The 25119-nt window shown below is 31.4% G+C and overlaps 3 protein-coding genes and 1 pseudogene across 5 annotated transcripts; 2 read left to right on the top strand and 2 right to left on the bottom strand.

Moving 5' to 3' along the window:
- Positions 1-327: 327 nt before the first annotated feature.
- LOC140041030 (LIM and SH3 domain protein 1-like) lies at positions 328-18671 on the top strand. Of its 3 annotated transcripts, none has more exons than XM_072087391.1 (8): positions 328-459; positions 2445-2539; positions 3959-4043; positions 4674-4860; positions 10128-10649; positions 10963-10980; positions 14421-14473; positions 15416-18671. In XM_072087391.1, exons 1-8 carry the CDS (start codon positions 388-390, stop codon positions 15593-15595), a joined length of 1212 nt encoding a protein of 403 aa, XP_071943492.1. In that variant the 5' UTR covers positions 328-387; the 3' UTR covers positions 15596-18671. The 3 variants fall into 3 exon arrangements, with proteins under 3 accessions (XP_071943492.1, XP_071943491.1, XP_071943493.1); XM_072087390.1 differs by lacking the exon at positions 328-459 and adding an exon at positions 1530-1736; XM_072087392.1 differs by lacking the exons at positions 328-459; positions 10963-10980 and adding an exon at positions 1530-1736.
- Positions 15218-15335, bottom strand: LOC140041915 (5S ribosomal RNA; annotated as a pseudogene).
- Positions 18672-19120: 449 nt separating the features above from the next.
- Positions 19121-22522, bottom strand: LOC140041031 (uncharacterized). Its single transcript, XM_072087393.1, has 3 exons — positions 22413-22522; positions 21165-21853; positions 19121-20904 (listed from the first exon to the last, which is right to left on the bottom strand). Exons 2-3 carry the CDS (start codon positions 21842-21844, stop codon positions 20556-20558), a joined length of 1029 nt encoding a protein of 342 aa, XP_071943494.1. The 5' UTR covers positions 21845-21853; positions 22413-22522; the 3' UTR covers positions 19121-20555.
- Positions 22523-22755: 233 nt separating this feature from the next.
- Positions 22756-25038, top strand: LOC140041028 (V-type proton ATPase subunit F-like). The gene is made up of 4 exons (XM_072087389.1): positions 22756-22866; positions 23344-23425; positions 23514-23719; positions 24176-25038. The coding sequence occupies exons 1-4, from the start codon at positions 22816-22818 to the stop codon at positions 24203-24205; spliced, it is 369 nt and encodes a 122-aa protein (XP_071943490.1). The 5' UTR covers positions 22756-22815; the 3' UTR covers positions 24206-25038.
- Positions 25039-25119: the final 81 nt, after the last annotated feature.

Raw genomic sequence — 25119 nt, 5'->3', positions numbered from 1 at the left:
ATATTTGCTTTATTCTGGGAAAACTAGTTTTAAATATTAATTAACAAGTATTTGGTGACTGTTCCGGTCCATTTCAATATTATCTATCTCTGATAATCATTTCAACGAAACGAAATATGTTGGCCTTATGCAAGCGATACCGAAATTGAATTTTATGAAAATATATAGCGTTAGTTTTGAGTCATTTGTAGAGTTTAAAGTACATTATAAACTACGTGATGTTGTTAGTGAAATAATACAAAATAAACACCGAAAGCTAAAGCAAATAACATTATCTGCTTGGATACTGTGTTTTACGGCGATGGTACAGTCCTGTTCAGACTAACGGTGACATTAGCACACTTTGCGTATTTGTCTGATCTCTGGAGGAACGCACGCACTGTAAACATGAGTTGCGTACCCTGCGCACGGTGTAAGAAGCTGGTATATCCTGTTGAGAAATTAGGAGCTTTGGACAAGGTGAGTGGGTCAGCCTTGGTGCTATGAAGTTGACCAAAAAAAAAAGAAACATTTTTGGGAAATCTTCACAACTGACAGTTAAAAGAAGAAAGATTACGTTTGAGCAAATCATATTCGTGTCTTTGCTAGTTCTTAACTTAACTCTTTAATTTGAGTGTATGGAGTCGATCGTTAAAGTGAGTGTAGGTTTTGATGCTAGGTTTTAGTCCACTGGCTAAACAAATGCTTATTGTATAATAATAATAATTTATTTGGAGATTACACTTTTACAACAGTGGCACTCGACCAAATGGAAGGTGCATCCAAAAGAAATATACGCCAAAAAAAAACATGATATAGAAAAAAACAATTACAATAAAAAGTCGACGTAGGTCAACATGTCAAAACAATTCAACTACAGTAACTACAATACCATTGATAATTAACACTACAGCAGCAGGAAACCCACTGACACCTAAAAATACTAAATTACAAGAAATAAACATATATAGAATAGGTAGGAACATATATTAAGGTCTATTTTTTTTTCATTGATGCAAAATTAGCCTCCAAACACAATTCATGATTTTACGGTTTGTTTTACACTTTATTTTTCATACTCTGTAGGCCTACGTGAATATGTATATTAAGGGAGACTTTAATGACGAATATTTTAAAGTTCGTCTATTTAGTAGGGCCTGCCGACAACACTGTATGTACTCAACTTATTTTTTTTTTTTCTTTCGATAAAAAACCCGTGTTTAATCATATTATCTGTTATGGACAATAATTTCAACAGTTATAGCGATATGTCTTTTCCTAGAAGATTTTTTTCAGGCCGTCTTTTATTTTTACAGAACAGGACATAACCTACTTTATATTATTATATAATTATACTACAGTACCGGTACCTTAATTTAAATATATATATATATAAATTTTACATTGATCATAGAGATATTATAGTGATAATATCTCTATGCATTGATATTTTAATAACAGATTTCTGGTGAATTTTACGTTCAGTTTGTCGCCCTCTCAGTGAAGTTAGTTGGTATTTTTGTTTGCATCTTTTATGCGTTGTGTGTACGTGTGTCAATCTCCGTCGGAGGTTGCGAGTTGTGTGTGAAAATTAAAACAAGTTTGGACTAAATTTCATAAGATAACGCTAGTTATTTATCTGTTGAGTTTTACATTCAAAGTTCATCAATACAAATAAAATCATTATGAGTGGTAAACCATGTGCAAGATGCACTCGTATTGTTTACTCGATGGAACAGCTCAAATGCCTGGATCAGGTACGTAAGCGTGATCGACATCTCTCGGATTCCTCAATTCAGGCCTCCTCTCGATTGTTGGATGTGGTATTGGTAGGTAGGTGGGCGGTGTAGATGAAGGAATTGCGGCGGCTGTTCTGGATAGATGATGAGGAAAGATTAACCAAGGCTATGATATGAATATAGGGGATGATACATGATATATTTTCATAAGACTATTAAACAATTATGTATGATTAGTTAATTATTAATTGTTCATTTGAATCACCAGTCGAACACAAAACACTACAGAGTTTATAAAATATAAACTAAAACTGGCCCTAATTAATTAATCATTCATCCTAATTAATAATAATATTGTTAAAAATGAATGTTGGACCCATTTTCTTTATTTTTTTATGTTTTCGGCATCTCTGTGATAAATTGTGCAAGGATTTCTTAACTCCAACTACTTGCGCGCTATTGGCCTAGGCCTATACTTTTACTTCCAAAAATTGAAGTCTACTTTTTATCAGCCAGTGGAGTGCAGAGTGAATTTACGACGGGGATTCTGCCTTTAAAATAACAGTAAACTCAAACACTGACAGTAGACTTTTCTTGCAATTTAAAGTTCTTTTTAAAATTGCGTAACAAATTGCAAAAAAAATAAACAGAAAATCTGTTTCTCTGGTCGGTATTTAAATGAGACAAGATAAAATAAAATGCATTTTTGTGATTCTCTTTCTTCAGATCTGGCACAAGGGATGTTTTAGCTGTGAAATTTGTAACACAAAACTGACAATGAAAAATTATAAAGGATATAGCAAAAAGCCATATTGCAACGCGTAAGTCTTTTTATGTATTCATTCACTGTATTCAGGTATCATTATATGTTGTAGATATTCAAAGATTGTATACTTGACCTAGGATAGGTCATTTAATGTATGTTATTACATTTCAGCTCTGTCTACACTATCAAACTTTATGTGACATACAAATGTGATGTGCCCATATATGGACATGATGATGTCATATCACTACCACCATATTAGGACATAGTCACACTAGTTTGATAGTGTAAACTAAATCTCTGTCTACACTATAAAACTATTTCAACAAAAAAGTGTTATGTGCCCAAATTTGATAGTGATATGCTAAAATATGGTAGTGATATGACATCATCATGTCCATATATAGGCACATCACATTTTTTTTTGTCACATAAAGTTTGATATAATTATAGATAGTTTTAATTGATTCTTTTAAAAAACATTCAGTAATAACTAATAAATTGGACCATTTATTTTTAACACTTGACTAAGTTCAGGCAAGTACGTGCATATTAAAATGTATTTGATATGCCCTATTAATATCCATCAGGATTCGTATAGCGTTAATTATTATGATCAAATTACCCGTTTGAATTCTATGTATGTTGGGTGTAAGATCCAATGTATCTGTGATCCGCTGTAAAAAATACTGATTTATTTGAATTTTAACCTATTCTTAAATTTGTACCGGTTCCCTTTCTACCTTTAGCTTTAAATTTATATTGTTTTTATCCCATAAATTATGTATTGAGATGTTATGTATCCTTGTCATACAATTTTATAACTTGTCTGTTCATTTTATACCATGTAAAATTCAATCTCTGTTTACTTATTACAATAAAGATTATTTGAATCCTGTATAAACGGTGCTAACTAACTATACGCAAAGTTTGAGATTTAAATGATTACACAGTAGTTTTTGAAATGCATATATCTACATTTCTAATTCTAGTTGACTGTTATTCAATGGATTAATTTGACAGCTAGTGACGTTGATGTATGCACCTATCACTAATTGTAATCCTTCGCATATGTTTGATAGCATCCGTTGATGATACTTGTATTTACAGTATTAAATAAATATATAAGAATGCTTTTGTTAATATAAAAAATACTAATACTAATTTTAATGTATCAATTTCTTGAAACTTAATTGTAAAGCTCAGTCTACACTATCAAACTTTATGTGACAACAAATGTGATGTGCCCATGGACATGATGATGTCATATCACTCTACCATATTTGGGCACATCACTACCATATTTGTGCCAACACCTTTTTTGTCAAACTAGTTTGATAGTGCAGACAGAGCTTAAGACTATTTGATTATGAAATTTCTATTTTGTAGAATAAAGTAAAATACACTTAATTTAAACACATCAGTTCAAAGATTGAACTTTGTCCTATTGCCAATCAATTGTTTTATTTCACAGTCATTATCCAACCACTAAGTTCACTCAAGTAGCTGATACTCCAGAAAACAGAAGAGTGAAAGCAAATACTAAAACAATCAGTAATGTGAGTTTAATTGTCTTTATTTACAATTAAAGATCATCTCTGATTTATAAAGTTGTAAGTGAAACCATTCAATGAATTCAATCAGCCTATAATAAGAAATTTATCCTTTAGCTCTGTCTACACTATCAAACTTCATGACAGAATGTGATGTGCCCATATTTCAACTCTATGACGTCAAATCACTACCATATTTGGGCACATCACATTTTTTTGTCACGTAAAGTTTGATAGTGTGGACAGAGCTTTAAACTTTTATTTTAAAAAGAACTATAGAATGAGAGGTGAGAAAATGTTCTTGCCATTCGGTAAAAATCAATAACAACTTCTCCCCTCCAATAAAAAACTACCCAATTCTCAATTCTATGTTTTAGAGGTTTGATCTTGTAAGTCCACCCCTCTCTAAAGACATTTATCTTTAAACTATGATTAAAAATTAAATTATAAAAAAAAAACTGTATCGTTGGTTCTTAATTAGAATTACTTGAACAATGAATTCATTTACTTGAAAAATTAATTTGATTTGATTTGATTATATTTGTGTTACTAATTCACAATACACAAACATATAATTCCCAATAATTGAACTACATTTATTACAGTAACTGAGGTAATCATTTTGATTATTAACAGGTTCAATATCACAAAGATTTGGAGGAACAAAAGGGTAAAAAGATATCAGTGGAAAGTGACCCATTAACAGACAAAGCTATGAAAAATACAAAGATACAGAGTAACTTGGTTTACCATGGTCATGCTGAAACGAGGGAGATTGAAAATGCTCACAGGCCTCAAGAGAAGCCGAAAAACCAACAAAAAGGTAAACATACATTTTTTGTTATTTATTATAGTCCTATAAATTATTAAGCTCAAATGTTCTTGATAGTTAACAAAATTATTTATTACTCTAAATTTATACCTTTTAATTTTTTTTGTTCATTCAATGCTATTTAAACAAGGAAAAAAACTTCCCTATAATTATTATTAATATTACAATATTGTAAGTATTGTTATTTTTTATAATTTATTTTATATAAGAAGAAAAAAAGAAAAGAAATTAATTTGTATTTGAATAAAGTGGATGTTACTAAATTGTTTTAGATAATCAATGCCTGATCCATTGATGGGACAGATCCTAACCTGGCGTCAATTAAGACACCAAATTAAGTTATTAAAATTAATCATTTTTATTATAAGTACAGTATAGCATTGTTATTACTATTATTCTTTTTTTGTAAACAATTAAATTTTAATATATTTTTTTTTAAATTTTATGTTTAACTATTAGACGTTATTAAAATTAACAAAGGTAATGAATAGCTCCTGTGTATTATTTGTTAATAATAATATAGGTTAAACAATAATTTATATTGAACTTGATACAGTATGATATTATGCTAGAGGCAATAACGTATTTAATTAAGTATTAGTGGATAGATTATTAAGTGTATCACAGTAGTGTCAATACTTGTCATCTCTAAATCCAAGTTATGATGGAAAACACACCCCTTGCAGCTCAGCCAATCACAGCTCAGTACTGTGTTTGCCAGTATCATTGCCATATAAGGTAGTTGACCTCCAAGTAAGTGATGAATGACATTATTAGGCTGTAATGAAATTCAATAAAACGCTTTGAAATTGCAAGATGATCTTTAGTGAGAGAAAAGAAAGCTAATTTAGATTTATTATATCATTTATTACCTACAAATTTAAATTATTATTTTCACTTTTTAGTATGCCATCTTTTAAAAGAGATATTTATCTTTATTTAGTATAATGATGAAATAGTAATTTTTTTTTTTTGTAAAATTTAGTCATCTGTATTAATCAATTTATATAACAATCTGTTGTAATTTGTTATATCCTAAATTGTAGGGACACCTGCATTTAAATATAAAAAAATAATAAAGAAAATATTAATTAATTTTTGTTGTCATTTTGTTTGAACATAATTTAAATTTATATGTGCTGTTCTAACAATATTATTCATTATTTTCATTTTATTTCTTTGTCCATCTGTTCCGGTTTCAAATTATGGTAAGAAATTTGTTAAAAATAATTGATGAATAAATGTACTTGTTTATATATAATTATTAATCTGAGCATGAGTGTATTAAATCCTATGTTTGTGGAGTATAGCATGTTTCACCTTTGACTCTGACTCTCCTTCCCTCCCTTCCTCTTTGTTTCTCCAACTATTACTAATGGTTTCTGTACTAGTTGCAAACTTGTGTGGATTTTGCTATACTATTATATAATATTGTACTAACATTATATCACTGATTATATACTAAATTTATATATTAAAGATGTATTGTCCCCCAAAATCATTGGGGATTTTTAAAATCGGACTTTGAATAGGCCATTTTGCAGTTTTAATGAAGTTGTTCACCTTCATAAGAAAAAAAAACGTGGGAAAAAAATTATTTCACCTCTAAAAAGACAAATTAACAGTTAAATTACCCAAAAACTCATTGTCTTCCAGACAATTTGACCATTTTTTTCTTTAAATTACATTTTTCTCAGGTAAATACATTTTTACTGTGAGTTTGAACACAATATATTATAACAACACTAGGTGGTGTTGGATAAATAATAGAATTAAAATATATTATGTTTACAAAAAGTTATTTTTGGTTTCCAGAAAGAGAGTTTAGTTTTCAGGCTATTCTTCCAAAGTCTTTGTCCATACAGCTGGAAATAGCATCAATAAAAATAGCTGGCTGTCGACAGGAAATGCTATAACATTAAAGTTGTAAAGATCAACCAAGTAACTGCCAAGCACATTACATATTCATGTTGTATCATCATATGTTTAAATAGCTACTTATCCTAGTATGATAACTCAGCTGTGCCAAGATTGGAAGGCTGTCAGAGGGGGTGATTGTAATATGACACTGCTGGGTGGGGAGGTGCAGTATGTAAGCTCATGGGTTCAGATATCGAAAATGGGTCCTAGAGGTTTTGATTTTCACTCACAGAACTCACTCTTTGTCACATTTGGCTGTAAAACTAAAGACAAATTTACACAGATGAGCGGTGATGGTAATAAAAATATAGAATCTATGTTATTCATTATGACCATTTACACACAATGCCGAGCGGAAAGGCGGTTTCCGCACAGGATAGATACAGATTCTATGTTGGACAATCTACGCAGTTTTCCGCGTACCGTTACCGCTCTTCTGTGTAAATTGGCCTTAAAACTTGCTTCAATAAATTGAAACATTTTTTGTAATTGTGCACATTTTCGAAGTACTATACTTGGTCTATACCGGTATCTCCTTTTTATTTTTAGTTTTGAATTTTAAAGATATCAGCCTGAAATTTGTATCAAAATGGAGACCTTTTAATGTTAGCACTACTAATCGGCAATAGATGGTGAAAAGGCGGAGGTGTTGACTGATTTCAGTTTACTTACATCTCATTTAACGCATGATGTATCATCAATTTCTAGACGTTAGTAGCTCACAACAATCATAATTACAGTTGTCTAAACACCAGTACTTCCACTTATGAGTCATTTCGATTGATTTGCGATTCATGCCGTCTACGCTCGGTCCATAGCTTCTATGGTTTCTATCATTTTTTTGTTATTTGTTTTTTCCAAAACTTATAATGTCCCTTGTTTGTTTCAGTAGTGTCCTGTTTTTGGGGTATTTAGAAACTCGGACTGGGCATGCTCAAACTCTAAAGCACGTCTGGGAGAACAGAATCTATGAGACAGTAATCTGGCTGTCAACGTAGGCATTTATCATTGAATAATGGTCAAATCCTTCCTCTATGCTAAATAGTTTTGGCGAATGGTGTGTATTAGAGAAGCTTCCCTGTACGGCGAAGGTTCTGAGGAATTAGAAATGTTGTTTTTATACCATTAATAAAAAAAGCATCACTTAATGAACAAAGAACAATAATTAAAACTGTTTTTTGTAAGAAATATTTCTTATAAAGAATGTATTGGTATACAGTTTGGCCTCAGCTGTGCAATATGTTGTTATTGTTACTAAAGTCAGCATAGAACACAATTGGTTTTCCACTTGCAGATTATGATGTTAAATATAACTTTATTATTTCCTACCCAATTTCACAATGATATCCATTTCCTGATGTGTAGAAAGTTTTTGCAACTTGTTATCTTTTGCTTTTCCTCTGAAAACAAATATCGTGATAACTGTATATAATGAAAGCCCTTTGGAATATTGGGGAAGGGATCAAAAGTGTGCTGCGAAAAAGTGGTGACCTCCCCGATAATTATTTGACTTTTATTAAGATTTTTGTTTAATTTTAAGGACCAAATATTTTCCTATTTTTTTAGATATTTTACTTTTCCTTTTGAATTGCTGTAGTTCAATGTACTGTACTAGTCTAGGTTCTAAATAACGATTCTGGTAAAAAGATATACATTTTGGCACACATGGCATGTCATACATATACTTGAGTAGCTGGCATTCTACTGATTTGCACTATACTAGTCTAGGTTCTAAATAACGATTCTGGTAAAAAGATATACATTTTGGCACACATGGCATGTCATACATATACTTGAGTAGCTGGCATTCTACTGATTTGCACTATCTAGTCTAGGTTTTAATTAACGATTTTGGTAAAAAGATTTACATTTTGGCACACATGGCATGTCATACATATACTTGAGTAGCTGGTATTCTACTGATTTGCACTACACTAGTCTAGGTTCTAAATAATGATTCAGTAAACAGATAAACTTAAATTTTGGCACACAAGGCATGTCATACGTATACTTAGCAGTTGGCATCTACTGAGGAACAAACATTAAAGGAATACATTATTACAACATAAGACAATAACCAGAGACTTGGTCAAGTCTTTGTACTATGCATACTAGCAGTATGAAAATGATATCACCAAAATGACACTAATTTATTGCTTTATTGGTCTTAATTTTATTAATTTTTTTAATTCATCATTTCCCATTATCCTTCAGAACAAAATAAATATGTTGAATGATAAATGTCTAAAGCTCTGTCTACACTATCAAACTAGTTTGACAAAAAAATGTGTGATGTGCCCAAATATGGTAGTGATATTACATCATCATGTCCATAGTGCACATCACATTTTTGTATCACATAAAATTTGATAGTGTAGACAATGCTCTAGTCTTTGATTAAAAAACAAGAAATGAGAGTGTCATATATTGGCAGCTATTTCTGTATTTGCATGATACATGTGATTTGCAATGCCAAGGGTTGATTTTAACCGATTGCTCCATTTATTATGCATGACTATCTAGTATTCTGTGTAAATTGTGTATTTTAATCATTTTGTGCGTTTATTCTGTAGTTATAGCTACTCTGCATGCAGTCTTAATACACAACTTTCTTTAAGGTTTTATCCATTACTAGGTCAAAGTTCAGTTACGTTATTTAAATATGGTATATTCATTTGTGTAGTGGTTTGTTTTGTATAGTAACTTTACAATAGTGCAATTTACTTGTTTTATTAAAACGTCTACATTAATCCCTCTCACCAGGAAAACTACCAAATATGTTAATACTGTATTTATCTATACTAAATCTAGGTTATGTGTTTATATTTAAAGAATTTCAAAATTTATTTTATGGCTGTTTGTGCATCTTTGCTGGAGGTTCCTTCATTTGACATTTATGACTTTCATAATGTCACAAATTGTACATTTTTTATTAGAAACCTAATCTGGCCTCTGTAACACTTCTGATACACTGTGTCTGATTTTTCAATGATAACCTTCCTAAAAACTGATTTGTGTGCATAGTGCATGAACACTAACAGTTTCATCATATTTCTTCCTGTGTACCAGCATCATAGGTGAGTGTTGTGATACTGGCCAAATTGTAGATATCAAATACTCTACTAAGAATTTGCTCAATGTCCAAATTCATGTTTATTTTACCAGAATAACAATGGGAAATTCTAGTGAAGAGATTAGTATTAGTAGACCGGCTCATTTTCTCCCAATATTATATCTTTTAAATTTTGTATTAATCTCCCTACTACTATTTCATTATTGAGATGGCTGTTGGAAATATGTTGTGTATTATTTATTCATTGTTTTATCTTTCATAACAGTTCATCTTAAAACTCTACCTCTCGAACAACCTGATTCCTCTACTATTACACCCACGCCTGTGATTTCTGATGAACCAACACCTGTGATTTCTGATGAACCAACACCTGTGATTTCTGATGAACCAACACCTGTGATTTCTGTCGAACAAACACCTGTGATTTCTGATGAACCAACACCTGTGATTTCTGATGAACCAACACCTGTGATCTCTGATGAACCAACAACTGTGATTTCTGATGAACCAACAACTGTGATTTCTGATGAACCAACAACTGTGATTTCTGATGAACCAACACCTGTGATTTCTGATGAATCAACAACTGTGATTTCTGATGAACCAACACCTGTGATTTCTGATGAACCAACAACTGTGATTTCTGATGAACCAACAACTGTGATTTCTGATGAACCAACACCTGTGATTTCTGATGAACCGACACCTGTTATTTCTGTTGAATCTCGCACTGATACAAATCCTGCTGAACCAGCTGAGTATAATCCAATGCGAGACCTCCAAGAAGGTTAGTCAGAAAACATTTTAATTTTGAATTCCTTTTTTAAAAATTCAAATTCTAAAATATATATATCATTTACCGTACAAATCATTCATTTACATTATTGTTTAATTTTTTTTAACAATTAATATTTTGTGTATTTTTATATAATTTTATTACAGTTTTTTAAATATTAAAATGAAATGGGATATGAAGTATAACTCTTATTTTATTCAAAATTTGTTTCAATATTGTCAACAAGTTTATTTTGGGTAGCATTAAAGCATTTATGTTTTCTTTGGTTTTTTTTTTTAATCTTGATTGTTTTCTTGGCACCTAGCAATTGGCAATGAATGGGGTAAGTGTAAAGGATTGAAGAGCCAGTTGCTAGAATGACCTGATGAATATTCATAACCTATTTAGAATAGATTTTAGCCAAAACATCCATTTCAGCATCACATGGCTTTTGATCACATGATAAAAATAAACACAGAAAGGGTTTGTGGGTATTCAAATGCATTTGGAGTTTTAAATTTTAAAGAAACCTTTCAGTTGCCCTATTTAAAAAATGATATGCATGTGTCTATTTTAGTGAAACCAGTTCAATACTTAGTGTATGCTATGTGCACCACCAGAAGCAAGCTGGGTACCACTCGCCAGATGATAAAAGCTTATGATATTATCATTGCTAATATTATTGACCAAAAATAAAGTATTTAATGGAGATTAAGATATCAAATTTTAAATTTCCTATATCAAAAGCTATGTGTTTGTATCGGTGATAAAGATATAGATTGCAATGTCGGCATGGAGTGATCATTTTCATGACAATTGCATGAATTGATATTGAAATGAATGGCAACCACTCTTCCCTAAGACTACTATCTCCAACAGCTATGTAGTGGACTTTGTCAGAATTTAATTATAAGCGTGTTTTAGTATGTAAGTCGTCGAAACAATATTAATATTGGTTTTAAACTTTCTTTTAATACGCTACCAGACTACTAGTACAGTATGTTTATATTAACTTGATAAATAATGTTTTAATCAAATTAATTTCATGTTGTTGTAATAAATACTAAATAACATACTGTAAATATAATTGTATAATAGAGTGTGGAATTTAAAATTGAGTATTGTTATGTTTGAGAGTTTGTAAATTATTTGTCCTTAAAACTAATATAGGTCATTTAGATTATAGTTAGCTATTTAAGGTAGCTTATTTTTAAGTGTTTATGTATTTATATCTTGGTCAGTATTTGCCCTATTGACCCAGATTTGGCAACCTCTATATCTCACTCACACAAGTAATATTTATGAATTATGATACTACAACCTTTAAACTCCTTCATTTAACCCCCATAACAATTCTGAATAGATTGATTTTTGACAGTCAAAGTGGGGCTAGGTGTGAATGAATTGTTGCTTATTTTTTAATTTTTTGGGGGAAAATATTTAAAGTGGTTGACAGAAAAAAGAATGTATAACATTGTCTTAGTACTGTAGTGTATAACATTGTCTTAGTACTGTAGTGTATAACATTGTCTTAGTACTGTAGTGTTATTGTTTGAGAAATTTATGAGAAATATTGTTTAATAACATTACATTACATTCATTATAGAAATCATATCATTAAAAACATGTTTTTATGTTAACATACATGTTTGTTTGTTTACATACATGTTTGTTTGTATGTTTACATACATGTTTGTTTGTTTACATACATGTTTGTTTGTATGTTAACATACTTGTTTGTTTACATACATGTTTGTTTGTATGTTTACATACATGTTTGTTTGTTTGTATGTTAACATACATGTTTGTTTACATACATGTTTGTTTGTTTACAAACATGTTTGTTTACAAACATGTTTGTTTGTTTTGTTTGTTTGTTTACAAACATGTTTGTTTGTTTACAAACATGTTTGTTTGTTTACAAACATGTTTGTTTGTTTACAAACATGTTTGTTTGTTTGTTTACAAACATGTTTGTTTGTTTGTTTGTTAACATACATGTTTGTTTACATACGTGTTTGTTTGTTTACAAACATGTTTGTTTCTTTGTTAACATACTTGTTTGTTTACATACATGTTTGTTTGTTAACATACATGTTTGTTTCTTTACATACATGTTTGTTTGTTTACATACTTGTTTGTTGACATACATGTTTGTTTGTTTGTTTGTTTACATACATGTTTGTTTACATACATGTTTGTTTGTTTGTTTACATACATACATGTTTGTTTGTTTACATACATGTTTGTTTGTTTGTTAACATACCTGTTTGTTTACATACATGTTTGTTTACATACATGTTTGTTTGTTTGTTAACATACTTGTTTGTTTACATACGTGTTTGTTTGTTTACAAACATGTTTGTTTGTTAACATGCTTGTTTGTTTACATACATGTTTGTTTGTTTACATACTTGTTTGTTGACATACATGTTTGTTTGTTTGTTTACAAACATGTTTGTTTGTTTGTTTACATACATGTTTGTTTGTTTGTTTACATACTTGTTTGTTTACATACATGTTTGTTTCTTTGTTTACATAATTGTTTGTTTACATACATGTTTGTTTGTTTGTTTACATACTTGTTTGTTTGCATGCATGTTTGTTTGTTTACAAACATGTTTGTTTGTTTGTTTGTTTACATACTTGTTTGTTTACATACATGTTTGTTTGTTTACATACATGTTTATTTCTTTGTTGACATACTTGTTTGTTAACATACTTGTTTGTTGACATACTTGTTTGTTGACATACTTGTTTGTTGACATACTTGTTTGTTTACATACTTGTTTGTTGACATACTTGTTCTATTAAATCTGTTTATTATGTTAGTTGAATGTATACACCATCCGTAGGTATTATAATAATAAGAAATAGTTTAATAATTTTATTGGTTTTCTTTTGATGTTTACATAATACATATTATTTTTTCTGTAGATACATTATTAATTTCTGTTTTATTTTTTTTCATTAAAATAATTCATTGTTCTATTATGTTTTATCCCAGTGGTATCTTTTGTAAATAATATTTACTTTATTATCAAATTTGATATTTCAACTAATTTTTTAAATAAAAGCATGGGTGAATATCAATTTAGTTTTTTTTGTGTACCGGTATGTGTTTTGAATTGCAATAACTATGTCCAAAATTAGATTTGTTGAAAAAATGATATGGTTGGTCTATAGACTCTGCTGATACAGGCTGTATTGAGAATGTGGAATGGTTGCTGTCTAGACTCTGCCAATACAGGCTGTATTGAGAATGTGGAATGGTTGCTGTCTAGACTCTGGCAATACAGGCTGTATTGAGAATGTGGAATGGTTGCTGTCTAGACTCTGCCAATACAGGCTGTATTGAGAATGTGGAATGGTTGCTCTCTAGACTCTGCCAATACAGGCTGTATTGATAATGTTGGAATGGTTAGCTTCTCGAATGGTTGACTTTATGGAGTGTTCCAAGATATTCTTTAATGTGGAATGATTTGATTTTTTTTTAAAAAGCATGTCCCATTTTGTTGTCGTCCTATTAATAGTTTCGTTTGTCTGATGTATTAACTAAAATATATTTAATTTTTTTTATTGAACACAGTATTTTGATTTAATTAAAATAACAAAATATTTGTTCAATTAATTTTAAGTCTAATTTAATTAACTAACACATATTAAAGATAGAAAATCACATTTTAACAAATTTATTTTGTGTAATTCTTTTGTTAATCCAATTTTTAGATCGAATTGAATTTGTATTTTTTTTAAAAGGATTGTTATATATTCTGTTTATAGCACACCAACCTGCAGTAGTATATCCACAGGCTGGAGGTCATGCTCCTGTACAGGTAAGAATACAATCTGCCAACATTTCCCTCCCTCAATGGGCATCCCTCAATGGGCCTGTAGGTGACCTACCCACCAGCGAAGCCAAATCCTAGGGGTAGAGTTAGTTAATTATTTATTTATACTGGGTAACCTCTTCAGTCAAAGACTGGTCTCCCAGAGGGCCCAATTATGATCAGTGGCTGTGATGTAATAGTACACCGGCGTAACCCCCTACTAATCTCAAAAGATGTACTAGGTTCTTTAAAGTGCACATAAGCCAGATGTGTACACTGGACCTACGGTTTTTAGTCCCTATCCGAGAAGACTCGTTCTACCACCAGAACTAGGAGCGAGTGAGACTTGAACCCTTGTCAATTTTATCTACGTAATTATGGTTCCACTTTCTTAACCGCTCGGCCACTCACTATAAATAAATAATTGAGCGTGAACAAACCTCATGGGTATAACTCAATTTTATACAGATAATAAACCATGTTTGTAAAGTGAGAAAAACTTTTTGTGAAATTTTTTTTTTTTTTATTTTATTCAATCGAAACCAACAGCGATAATTACCGCCACTAACAGGTTTGATACAAACAAAGCCAGGACTATTTAAAGCACCTTGATTGGTCCTAACATTGATCAAGAGCCCACCTTGACCAGAGGAAAGGCATAAGCCAATACGTCTGAGGCAGATACTAGATCCAGGGGCTGCTATAAGAGTCAGCAGTGCTGATTTCAAATGCCTAATGGAACCCCAGCTCCATATACAGCACCCGGTATTCCCAGATGGTCTCCCATCCAAGCTCTAACCAGGCTCAACGTTGCTTAACTTTGGTGATCTGACGAGAACCGGTGTTTCAACGTGGTAAAGCCGTATTAACCATTTGCAATCTCATCAACCATTTACAACACTATTTATAGGCTACAACTTTTTTCTCCACATTTTGTTATTTTTGCAGGGAAGTACGAGGTACGTTGCGCTTTACGACTACGCTGCTGCAGACCATGATGAAGTATCATTTTCCGAGGGCGATTTCATCATCAACCCCGAGATCATAGACGATGGATGGATGACGGGAACGGTCGAGAGTACAGGTCGAACAGGAATGCTGCCCTCAAACTATGTTGAGAAAGTTTAGATAGCCTTAGTAATCCAGCGATTTTTGTGCAGAGCGTAAATTTAGATGATTTTTTTAAAAATAGGTCTGTGTTACGGGAAAAGAATTAAAACTAAAACATCATGTTACTCTGAGGTACTATCTATACTCAAATTGTAAATAACATAAAATTTTAATTCCTTTTCTCTTTGATTTTATCAAATTATAAAATAATACATACTTCATAGTTTTTTGTTTAAATTATGATGTTTATATACATTGCATTTTGATATTACTGTAATTGTTTAGTATATTTAGCTCATATGATGTTTAGAATGTGTTAGCTTCCAAGTCTTGTAGCTAGCTATTCAACATACTAAACTTTGTAGTTAACTGGATAATAGTAGAGAGGTTTCGCAATCTTACGAATACGATAACGAAAACGGATACGTCACGCACACGTATTCGTTTTCGTAAGCCATAAAAAAATCTGTTTCGCATGGCAACAAAATATTGAGGCGCGTCGAAAATATGACTGCGGTAAATTTGAGCGAAGCGCGGGTACGTGTTGCTTGGTGCTTGGCTGCCTAGGCCTAGCGTAACATCAAAGCGAGTGAGGACTTTAAAAACTGCTATTTATCAAAATTGACTTGCATTTTAGTAAATTACTTTAGTAAATTACTTTCAATAAATCTATAATTATATTATAATCATGAATCATTCATGATTCAAATGCAAAATGTGCAAAATAGATCAAAAACTATACTCGTTTTGTAGTTACGAATATGACTGGTGATATTCGTCAACACAAAAACGCTTTACGAATATGAAATGGGGATCACCTCAAAAGTTTCACAAATGTATGACGTATCCGTTTTCGTTATCGTATTCGTAAGGTTGCAAAACCTCCCTATTGTCCTGATCTGTGGCGGCCATATTGCATAACTTATTTTATTGTTTTTGTATTAAGTGAAAACTTGCCTAAAATTGAAAGCAACTCATTTAGTAATTGCCAATGAATCCAAAACAAATTAAGGCAGCATGATCTACATAGCAACCATATAGCTAACATTGAATTGTATTTTCATTTTAAATATAAAGGTATCTTTATTAAAACAATCAGAGACGTCCAGAAATTGCTAAGTTTTCTTAAAAACAAAATAGTTAAAGAATTGATTTAAAAAGTATCAAAGGCATGACAAATTGTCATTGCTTTGGATTTTATATTTTCCTTTAAATTAAAATATTTTTTTTAATGACTTGTATACAGGTTATTCCTGTAATGTAAAGACGTTTGTAGTACCCTTACTAAACAAGTGTGCCTAATTATAAAAAGTTTATTCTGAAATATTAATATAGTAAATAATTATAATATATGGACATTGATATATATCTTTGATATAAAACACCTGTCCTTGATTAATGTGGAAAACTGATTCTTTAGTGTGAAATATTTCATTTGGTATTTAACTTTCCCAGCTCACCCATTTAACCCCCACCCCTCTAAACCCTGTTGATAAATATACATGGGATACTAGGGTTCAAAATTGAGACCACTGTCTAAACACTCCCTCCCCCTCCCCCCGCCAAACCCCACCAAACCCTGTTGATAAATATACATAGGGATACTAGGGTTCAAAATTGAGACCACTGTCTAAACACTCCCTCCCCCTCCCCCCGCCAAACCCCACCAAACCCTGTTGATAAATATACATAGGGATACTAGGGTTCAAAATTGAGGTCGTTCGCTAATTAAACAAGTGCGTGGCAGACTGCGTGGGTTAGTTGAATTACCGAGTCACTCAAATGTAACTTAAATTTAACGCATGAAAGTATTATTTTTAACCAATTTCTTAAATTGGTTTTCTATTATATAATATTGTAGTGATATTTGCAAACAAAATTGCCTATAAATTTTGTCAAAATGTTTTCTATGCAAATTACATTATTTAATTTTAAATATTTCCAAATTCAGGTACCCGAGAATTGTGTGCTATTAACATATTTACTAAAAGTATGTACAGGTAGTAATCCTTGCAAATTTTTTTTTTTTAAGCCATTTATTTTTTGTGAAGCGCCCTCTATTTATGAGTTACAACGCACCACACTCTTAGTACAGAGTTGTAAGTACCCCGTGGTCCCTGCATTATTACTATATTTAATAGACACAAACTACCATAGTATCAAATCGGAACCTCTGTAACTAATTTTAAGTTCATACAAATTGAAAAATTAAATTCCAATAGGTAAAAATAACATTACAAAAATATTTCCTGAAAAAAAAAATTAAAGTTTTCAAAATCAAAAACCGTCCTTAAGATAGCCTATATATATATATTAGTATTAATAAAATAAACATATTTTACATTCTTATGTAATTGGTGCTGTAAAGTAATTTATGCAGAAATATCTTAAAAGCTGATAAATGATGATGTAACATTAACTCCATATTGCAAGGGGCTATTCCTGTGTTCGCATAGAAACAAATAAAACCACCCATCTTCTAATAGAAATTCTGGGTCACCCTCTTGTGTTAGAAAACTCTGGTCACACTCATATTGTAATGCCATGTAACGCAATGAACTGGCCAATAGGAGAGGCTTGTTATTTACTGTGTGCTAAAACTAGGGAAGAGGGTGATCTTCCCTGGCGGCTAAAACCATACATTATATTTTTGAAACAAACTTCAAAAGTATTCCAATACTTGTAAATTGCATAATTACGGTACTATTTTTGTGAATTTGGTAAGAATTTATTAATAAAAGAAGCAATTCACTCTTTAATAATATTCAAATATTTGGATTCGTTTACAAAAGTAATATTGCATGTTAGGTATGAAATAATAATTTTAAAATGTACATTAAAACATTTTTTAGGTAAAGTGCACCCTCTATAGTTAAAATATGTGCCCTTTCCATATGAGTTTGTTTACAACATTTTGACTTTGTTGACCCAAATAGCTGGTGACCTCTCAAGGTCAAAGGGTATTGATTGACCTTTGCTTTTAATGTCATTTATATTATTCCTGTAAAATGATTGTGTTAGTTTCATTCCAACAAGCTTTAAATTTAATTATGTAGCACATTGATATTCTATTAAAGTTGAATTGGTCAAGAAATTGTTAAAGTGTCATATTTAATTTAGATGTACAAAGATGGTCCTTCAGATGGGATGTAAAGCTGTTATTCTCATGTAAATACAATGCGCATGTACACTATTTAAAGAGAGTAGAGGATCATCTCCCGGTGTGATGATCATGGTAGAACTTGTCGCTATCATACAGTACTGTATGTCTGTAAAGAGCATGAGCTGAATTTCCTTAACTGTTGACTAATAAAATCATGATTTTTATGATGAATGTTAGTCTGGGTTCCAGACAGAGTTTTGTCCTAATATTAGTAAAAAGATAAATATTTTGGCACATATGGCGTTTCATACGTATACTACTTGATTTTGGATTTTTTTCAGACAAAAATCGCGGTCAAAATGAAAACAAATAAATTTTAAAAATACAGACTTGGGGCAAGTCTAGATGAATGTATATACCAATACACATATAAAAGAAATATACAACATATTTAGTCAATTGCACAAAAAGTCTGGGTTTTGTGCAGTTTTATTGAATGTTACAGATACATTCAAAAAAGTAAAAAAATCATGCATAAAGCTTGGACATTCCAGTGAATTGACCAATCACGATTGACAGTTCAAATGTTCCATTGTGTCATGATTGGTCAAATTACTTGGGAAGTTTAATCCAAGTGGAAACGAAGCTTAAATCAAATAATGTAAAGTTATTGCATTAAATCACATCCATTTGCTGTAACTGTTTTTGTCTTTTCGCGAGTTAAAATGTTTGAAAATAAATATAAACTGTATATAAAATGCACTTCGGTATCTATGGATATAATACACAATGAATATTTAAAAACACATAGTTGCAATAATTCATATATACCGTACATACTTAAGTAAAGCCGATTTTCCACTAGGCGAATTTGTTCGCGCGAATCGAAAGCGTCATGCTATGCGCATGCGAGTTTCCGTCTGGTATACTTCCTTCTGCGATGAATTCTAGTTCCTCTGATTTTTCGCTGCAGCGAAATTTACTAGTTTGAATTGTTTCTCCCTTGTGCTAACCGAAATATTGCACAACCAATCAGAGCTCAGGAAATGAGCTACGACACTTTCATCATGAGCACTCATGCGAATCGAAAAGCTCAGCAGCCACGCGAGGAACATGAACCATGCAGCTATTGTAGTGGAAAGAGAATAGGGGATTTTTATGGATTTGCGCGAACAAATACGCCTAGTGGAAAAATCGGGGTAAAAGGATGACCATCCTTTAAATATATGTATGATCAGTATTTGTAAACTCATACTAAAAGGACTATTTTTTTTTACGTCTTTGGCAACATTATTTTATCGGGTATAAATTTACCAAAAAAATTAGCATTTTTAAAAACTCACAATTTTATCATGATTTCTTTAGGGCTTGGTGTGTAAAGGCCGATTTACACAGATGAGCGGTAACAGTAATAGAAGTATTGAATCTATGTTATTTGTTATGACCATTTACACACAACGTGGAGCGGACGGGCGGATTCCTCTCAGGATACAGATTCTACTTACAGATTCTACTTGGGACAAGCTAAAAGGTTTTCTGCTTACTGTTACCACTCGACTGTGTAAATTGGCTTTAAGGATAACAAGTCAAGTTGCTTTACTGTACCCTTTCACATAGCTTATCAAAAATTGGGACTTTACACACACTGGGGTACACACTATGCAAACCACAGGCTATGCAATGGTACAGTATACGATGGTTTTGAGAGAGGAATATAAAGCTCTGTCCACACTATCAAACTAGTTTCACAAAAAAAGTGTGATGTGCCCAAATATGTTAGTGATATGATGTCATTGTATCCATATATGAGCACATCACATTTTTCATCACATAAAGTTTGAGAGTGTAGACAGAGCATTATATAATGTTCTTAAATTAAGATCTCCAAGAAGCTAAGACAGCCAAGAAGAACAAGACACTAACACCAAGCAGAGACAGGGTGGAAGTAGCAGTAAAGAGGTGTCTATATTCTAACCTGACATACCATACTAAACCTAAGAGGACCGCAAACATTGGAATCATAATTTGACCTATATCTAGTTCGGAGTTATTGACAATGGGTGCAGCATTTGTCGTTGTACGCGCCTCTAGAATTTGGCAGTGTATAACACAGTTATTGTTGATGTTAAGTTGAGAGAGAGTCCTTTGGTCTTCCTGTAATATGTGGCCATTTAATATCAGACGTAATGTTAATCCTTGACTAATCTCTTCAACAAATGCATCTCTGTAAAGAAAAGAAAATTATCATTTAAAGCTCTGTCTACACTATCAAACTTTATGTGTGACAAAAAAATGTGATGTACCCATATATGGACATGATTATGTCATATCACTACAATATTTGAGCATATCACTACCATATTTGGGCCCATCACACTTTTTTTTGTCAAACTAGTTTGATAGTGTGGACAGAGCTTTAGAGCAAAATCAGTGAAGCACTCAACAAAAGCTGCAAGTAATACTAAATAGAAAGAAAGTTTTTACCTTTTGAATTGTGATAGTGTGACATTCGGATTAACATTAACAGTTCGTTCACTTTCATTTAAAAATTTCAATCTAATACGAATCTCTTCAACGACGTCATTATCAATTGATATATTATTAGGTTCTGATAAAGTTAAATCTATGTGTTCAGATGGTATATCCTTCTCCTGTTTAATTTCAGATTGATTACTAGCTGAATCAGCCTTGTTACATTCTTCAGTTTTATTTGAATCGTTTGTGTCTTTTTCACAACTGCTGTCCATACTTGGCAGTACCTCGTCATTGTCATTACTTTCTAATGTTTCTTCAGAGTTTTGATTATTAATACGGTTTGTGTCCTGCGGAATATCAGGCAATGATGTCATATCAGGGTCATTTAAGACATCAGATTCTGTGACCTCTTCACTAGGGGCAATATTTTCAACCTCATGGTCGATGTCTGTAGCATTGTCTGTAGCATTGTCTGTTGCATTGTTGTCAATTTCATTATAAACTTCTTCTGGCAGTTCATCCTCTTGAATGAGGTCTTGATCAAGATACTCATTTCGTGTGAAGGTCAACGAGGTTGTAGGACGTTCCGATACCAATGTTGAGATCCATGCTATGGTCATCGTGATGACCAGAAGGAGGATGGACATGACTATTGTCACCTCGTCGCCAATTCCTTCTATGAGAGGCATCTTTAATTCCTGTGTAATGGAAAACAAACAGTAACGTTGCGTTTAATATAATGATATGGCGCGTTATGAAGTAGACTTACTTACACGTCTGTATGTAATGTACATTGTCATTGGGTTTAATTATTGGCCACTTTCATTAAATTTCATGCCTGCATGTTCAGAGTTTGTATGCCAAAAATATTTAATAAATTTGTTCAAAAAAATGGCTGGGGGAAAACATCCTAATTTAACAGTTATTAACTAATCACATTTATTAATGTTATTAATAATAATTAATATTATAATTAGATTTAGAAGTGAAAAGGACCAGCAATATACAGTATATTCACTAAGTCTCCAAGCTAGTCAGTCCAGTTGACAGGCTAAACTGCTTAGAGAAGAATCTGTAGAGGATGCGGGATGTTGACAGCTGGTGGTACGAGAGAGTGGGTAGACCATTTTGTGTTGTGGAGAAGTTAACGCTGGCCAATATTGAAAAATGTTTCTGGAGGAGGAAAATGAGAGAATGAATGGAGAGTTAAAACAATTGCATCAATTTTATTCATTATTTTCGAAAATAAATACTTACCCAAGGCAGGATTTCATAGAAAAATAATGTATTTTAATTATCTTTTACCAGTACATTTGTTGGAAGGTAAGCTGAAATAACCTGATTCATTTGATTTCTAAAAAGTTATGTTAGCAGACGACCCGGAAGTGTAAAAAACATAAATTGTATTCTTCGATTTAGGTTTATTATAACAGCGAATAGAGAACATAGCACTCAATTTTGGCAATTTAAATAATATTTTAGCATTTCAATTAAATTAAACATTTTTATTGTAGAATAATTAAATTGTTTAGTTATTTTTATTAATGTGTGTTTTAATTCATATTATAATTATATTCACGTGATATATTGTGATCGTTGGTGGGGTGGTGACGAAAAAAAATACATTTGCACTAGCCTAGGCCTCCTAAAAACACAAATAATGGCGCATTCATCACAAAAAGGACGTTTACTTGCCGTAATTGGAGATGAAGTAAGCGTTATATATTGTACCACATATTTCCTAATGTTATATCAGTACTAGATGCTTTGGATTTTTATTATTGACTAGAAACCTAGGCCCACGACGACGACGTACCCGTAACTTTTCTCCACGCCAGCAGAAAGGAGAGGGTGCCAGCAGGTCTCTCGTACCTGGGCCCTGCAGTTTGTTCGCTAGGCCTAGACTAACATGCAGTTTTGTTTTTTTAAATAAAAAACTAAATGTATATTAAATATTAATTATAAACGTTGAAATAAAGGCTAAAATATGTTTTTAATGATATTATTAATATTATTTAGATAATTTTTTTATATTTTAAAATATTATTAAATATTACTAAATATTTAATACTGGGAACTTAGTAAGTTAGTTTCTTTTTCAATAATTTGATGATGTACTATTTTTTTCAAATGTATTTAGTTAATTTGATATTTAATTAAATTTATCAAAATAAATATTTACTTTCAGGACACCTGCACTGGTTTTCTACTTGGTGGAATTGGTGAAATGAACAAAAGCAGACAACCAAATTTCAAAGTCATTGAAAAGGGTACGTGAATGTCTTTTTTTATTATTGATTGTTTGTTTGAAGTTGAATAATAATTATAATAATAATAATAAATTTCAATTACTTTCAGATACAAGTGTAAGTGAAATTGAAGACTGTTTCAAGACGTTTCTTGCCCGTCAGGACATAGCAATTATCTTAATAAATCAGAATTTTGCTGAGCTAATACGACATGCAATTGACAACCACACAGAACCAATTCCAGCAGTACTTGAGATACCTTCTAAAGATAGTCCATATGATCCAAGTAAAGACTCCATTTTAAGAAGGGCTAAGGTAAATTATATTTTAAAGTAATGTATTATCTCCCAAAAAACATGAAAAATAAAGATTAATTAAATCAGGCTTTGAATAGGTTATTTTGTAGTTTAAATCAAGTTAATCACATCCGTTAAAAAAAAAAATGAACTGTTTTCTGTTATAAAATGACAAAATAAATGGTTTCATTCAACCAAAAAACAATTGGCTGGCAGCCAATTTGACTATTTTTTGCTTTAATTTACATTTTTGCAGGTAAATACAGTTTTTTTTTTTTTCTATCCACTTTTTAACTATTATGTGATATTGAAATGGCATATTCATCCAAAAAGAATTTGAAGAATTATTTTTTCAGGGGGACAATACATCTTTAAATCTTGCGTTTTGTTTTGCCACTTTTTGCCCTTAATAATCCATACAAAAGATAAGTTTCAAAACAATATTCATAACCTTTAAATTGTTTTTTTTTTGTAGGGTATGTTTAGTAGCGATGATTTCAGGTAATCTTACAGAATGTAAGGTTGCTGTATCAACAATCAACAGTGGATGTGACACCTATCACCCAATATGTTCGATTATGAGAATGTATAGGCCTACTTAGTGGTGTTAATTATTGTGTTCTTTAAAGCTCTGTCTACACTATCAAACTAGTTTGACAAAAAAGTGTGATGTGCCCAAATATGGTAGTTATATGCCCAAACACGGAAGTGATAGGACATCATGATGTCCATATATGGGCACATTACTTAAAGTTTGATAGTGTAGACAGAGCTTAAGGGTACAAATGTGATAGAAGGTTAATATAATATATATTTATATTGTTATACTGTAATTGTTTATTAAAATTATTAAGAAATTGAATATTTATGTTATCATGGGTAACTATTATTATGGGGAAAATTATTTTTTTGAAACACCGTTTCAATGAATTTATTGAAGATGACGTCTGTTTTTATTTGTTGGTAACAAAATACTGTTTGTTTGGATGGCTGGTGCAAATTATGTTAGTAGTAAGAAGTAGTATTAATATTACATATTTATGTGTAATAAATTGTTAAACTATATGCCCATTATATAGGGCTTATGGAATGCTATAAAGCTCTGTCTACACTATCAAACTTTATGTAATATGCCCATATATGGACATCATGATGTCATATCACTACCATATTTGGGCACATCACACTTTTTTTATTTAATAATGTAGACGGAGTTTTTAGAATATTAGAAGCTTTGGAACCTTGTACACCAAATATTAGGTTATCATCCTAAAATGTATTTTTACTGAACCTATTGGATATTTAGAAATAAATATACTCCAAAATGATGTATAATAATGTTTATATGTTATGTGATTGTTCCACGAGTCCATATATTGTTTATAGAAAAAGGATCGTCAAAATCGCTACTGCATTTCT

This window comes from Antedon mediterranea, chromosome 2, assembly GCF_964355755.1.
Source record: "Antedon mediterranea chromosome 2, ecAntMedi1.1, whole genome shotgun sequence".
Classification (NCBI taxonomy): Eukaryota; Metazoa; Echinodermata; class Crinoidea; order Comatulida; family Antedonidae; genus Antedon; species Antedon mediterranea.
Note: the sequence above shows the minus strand (reverse complement) of the source record. Positions and strands in the feature narration are given on the sequence as shown.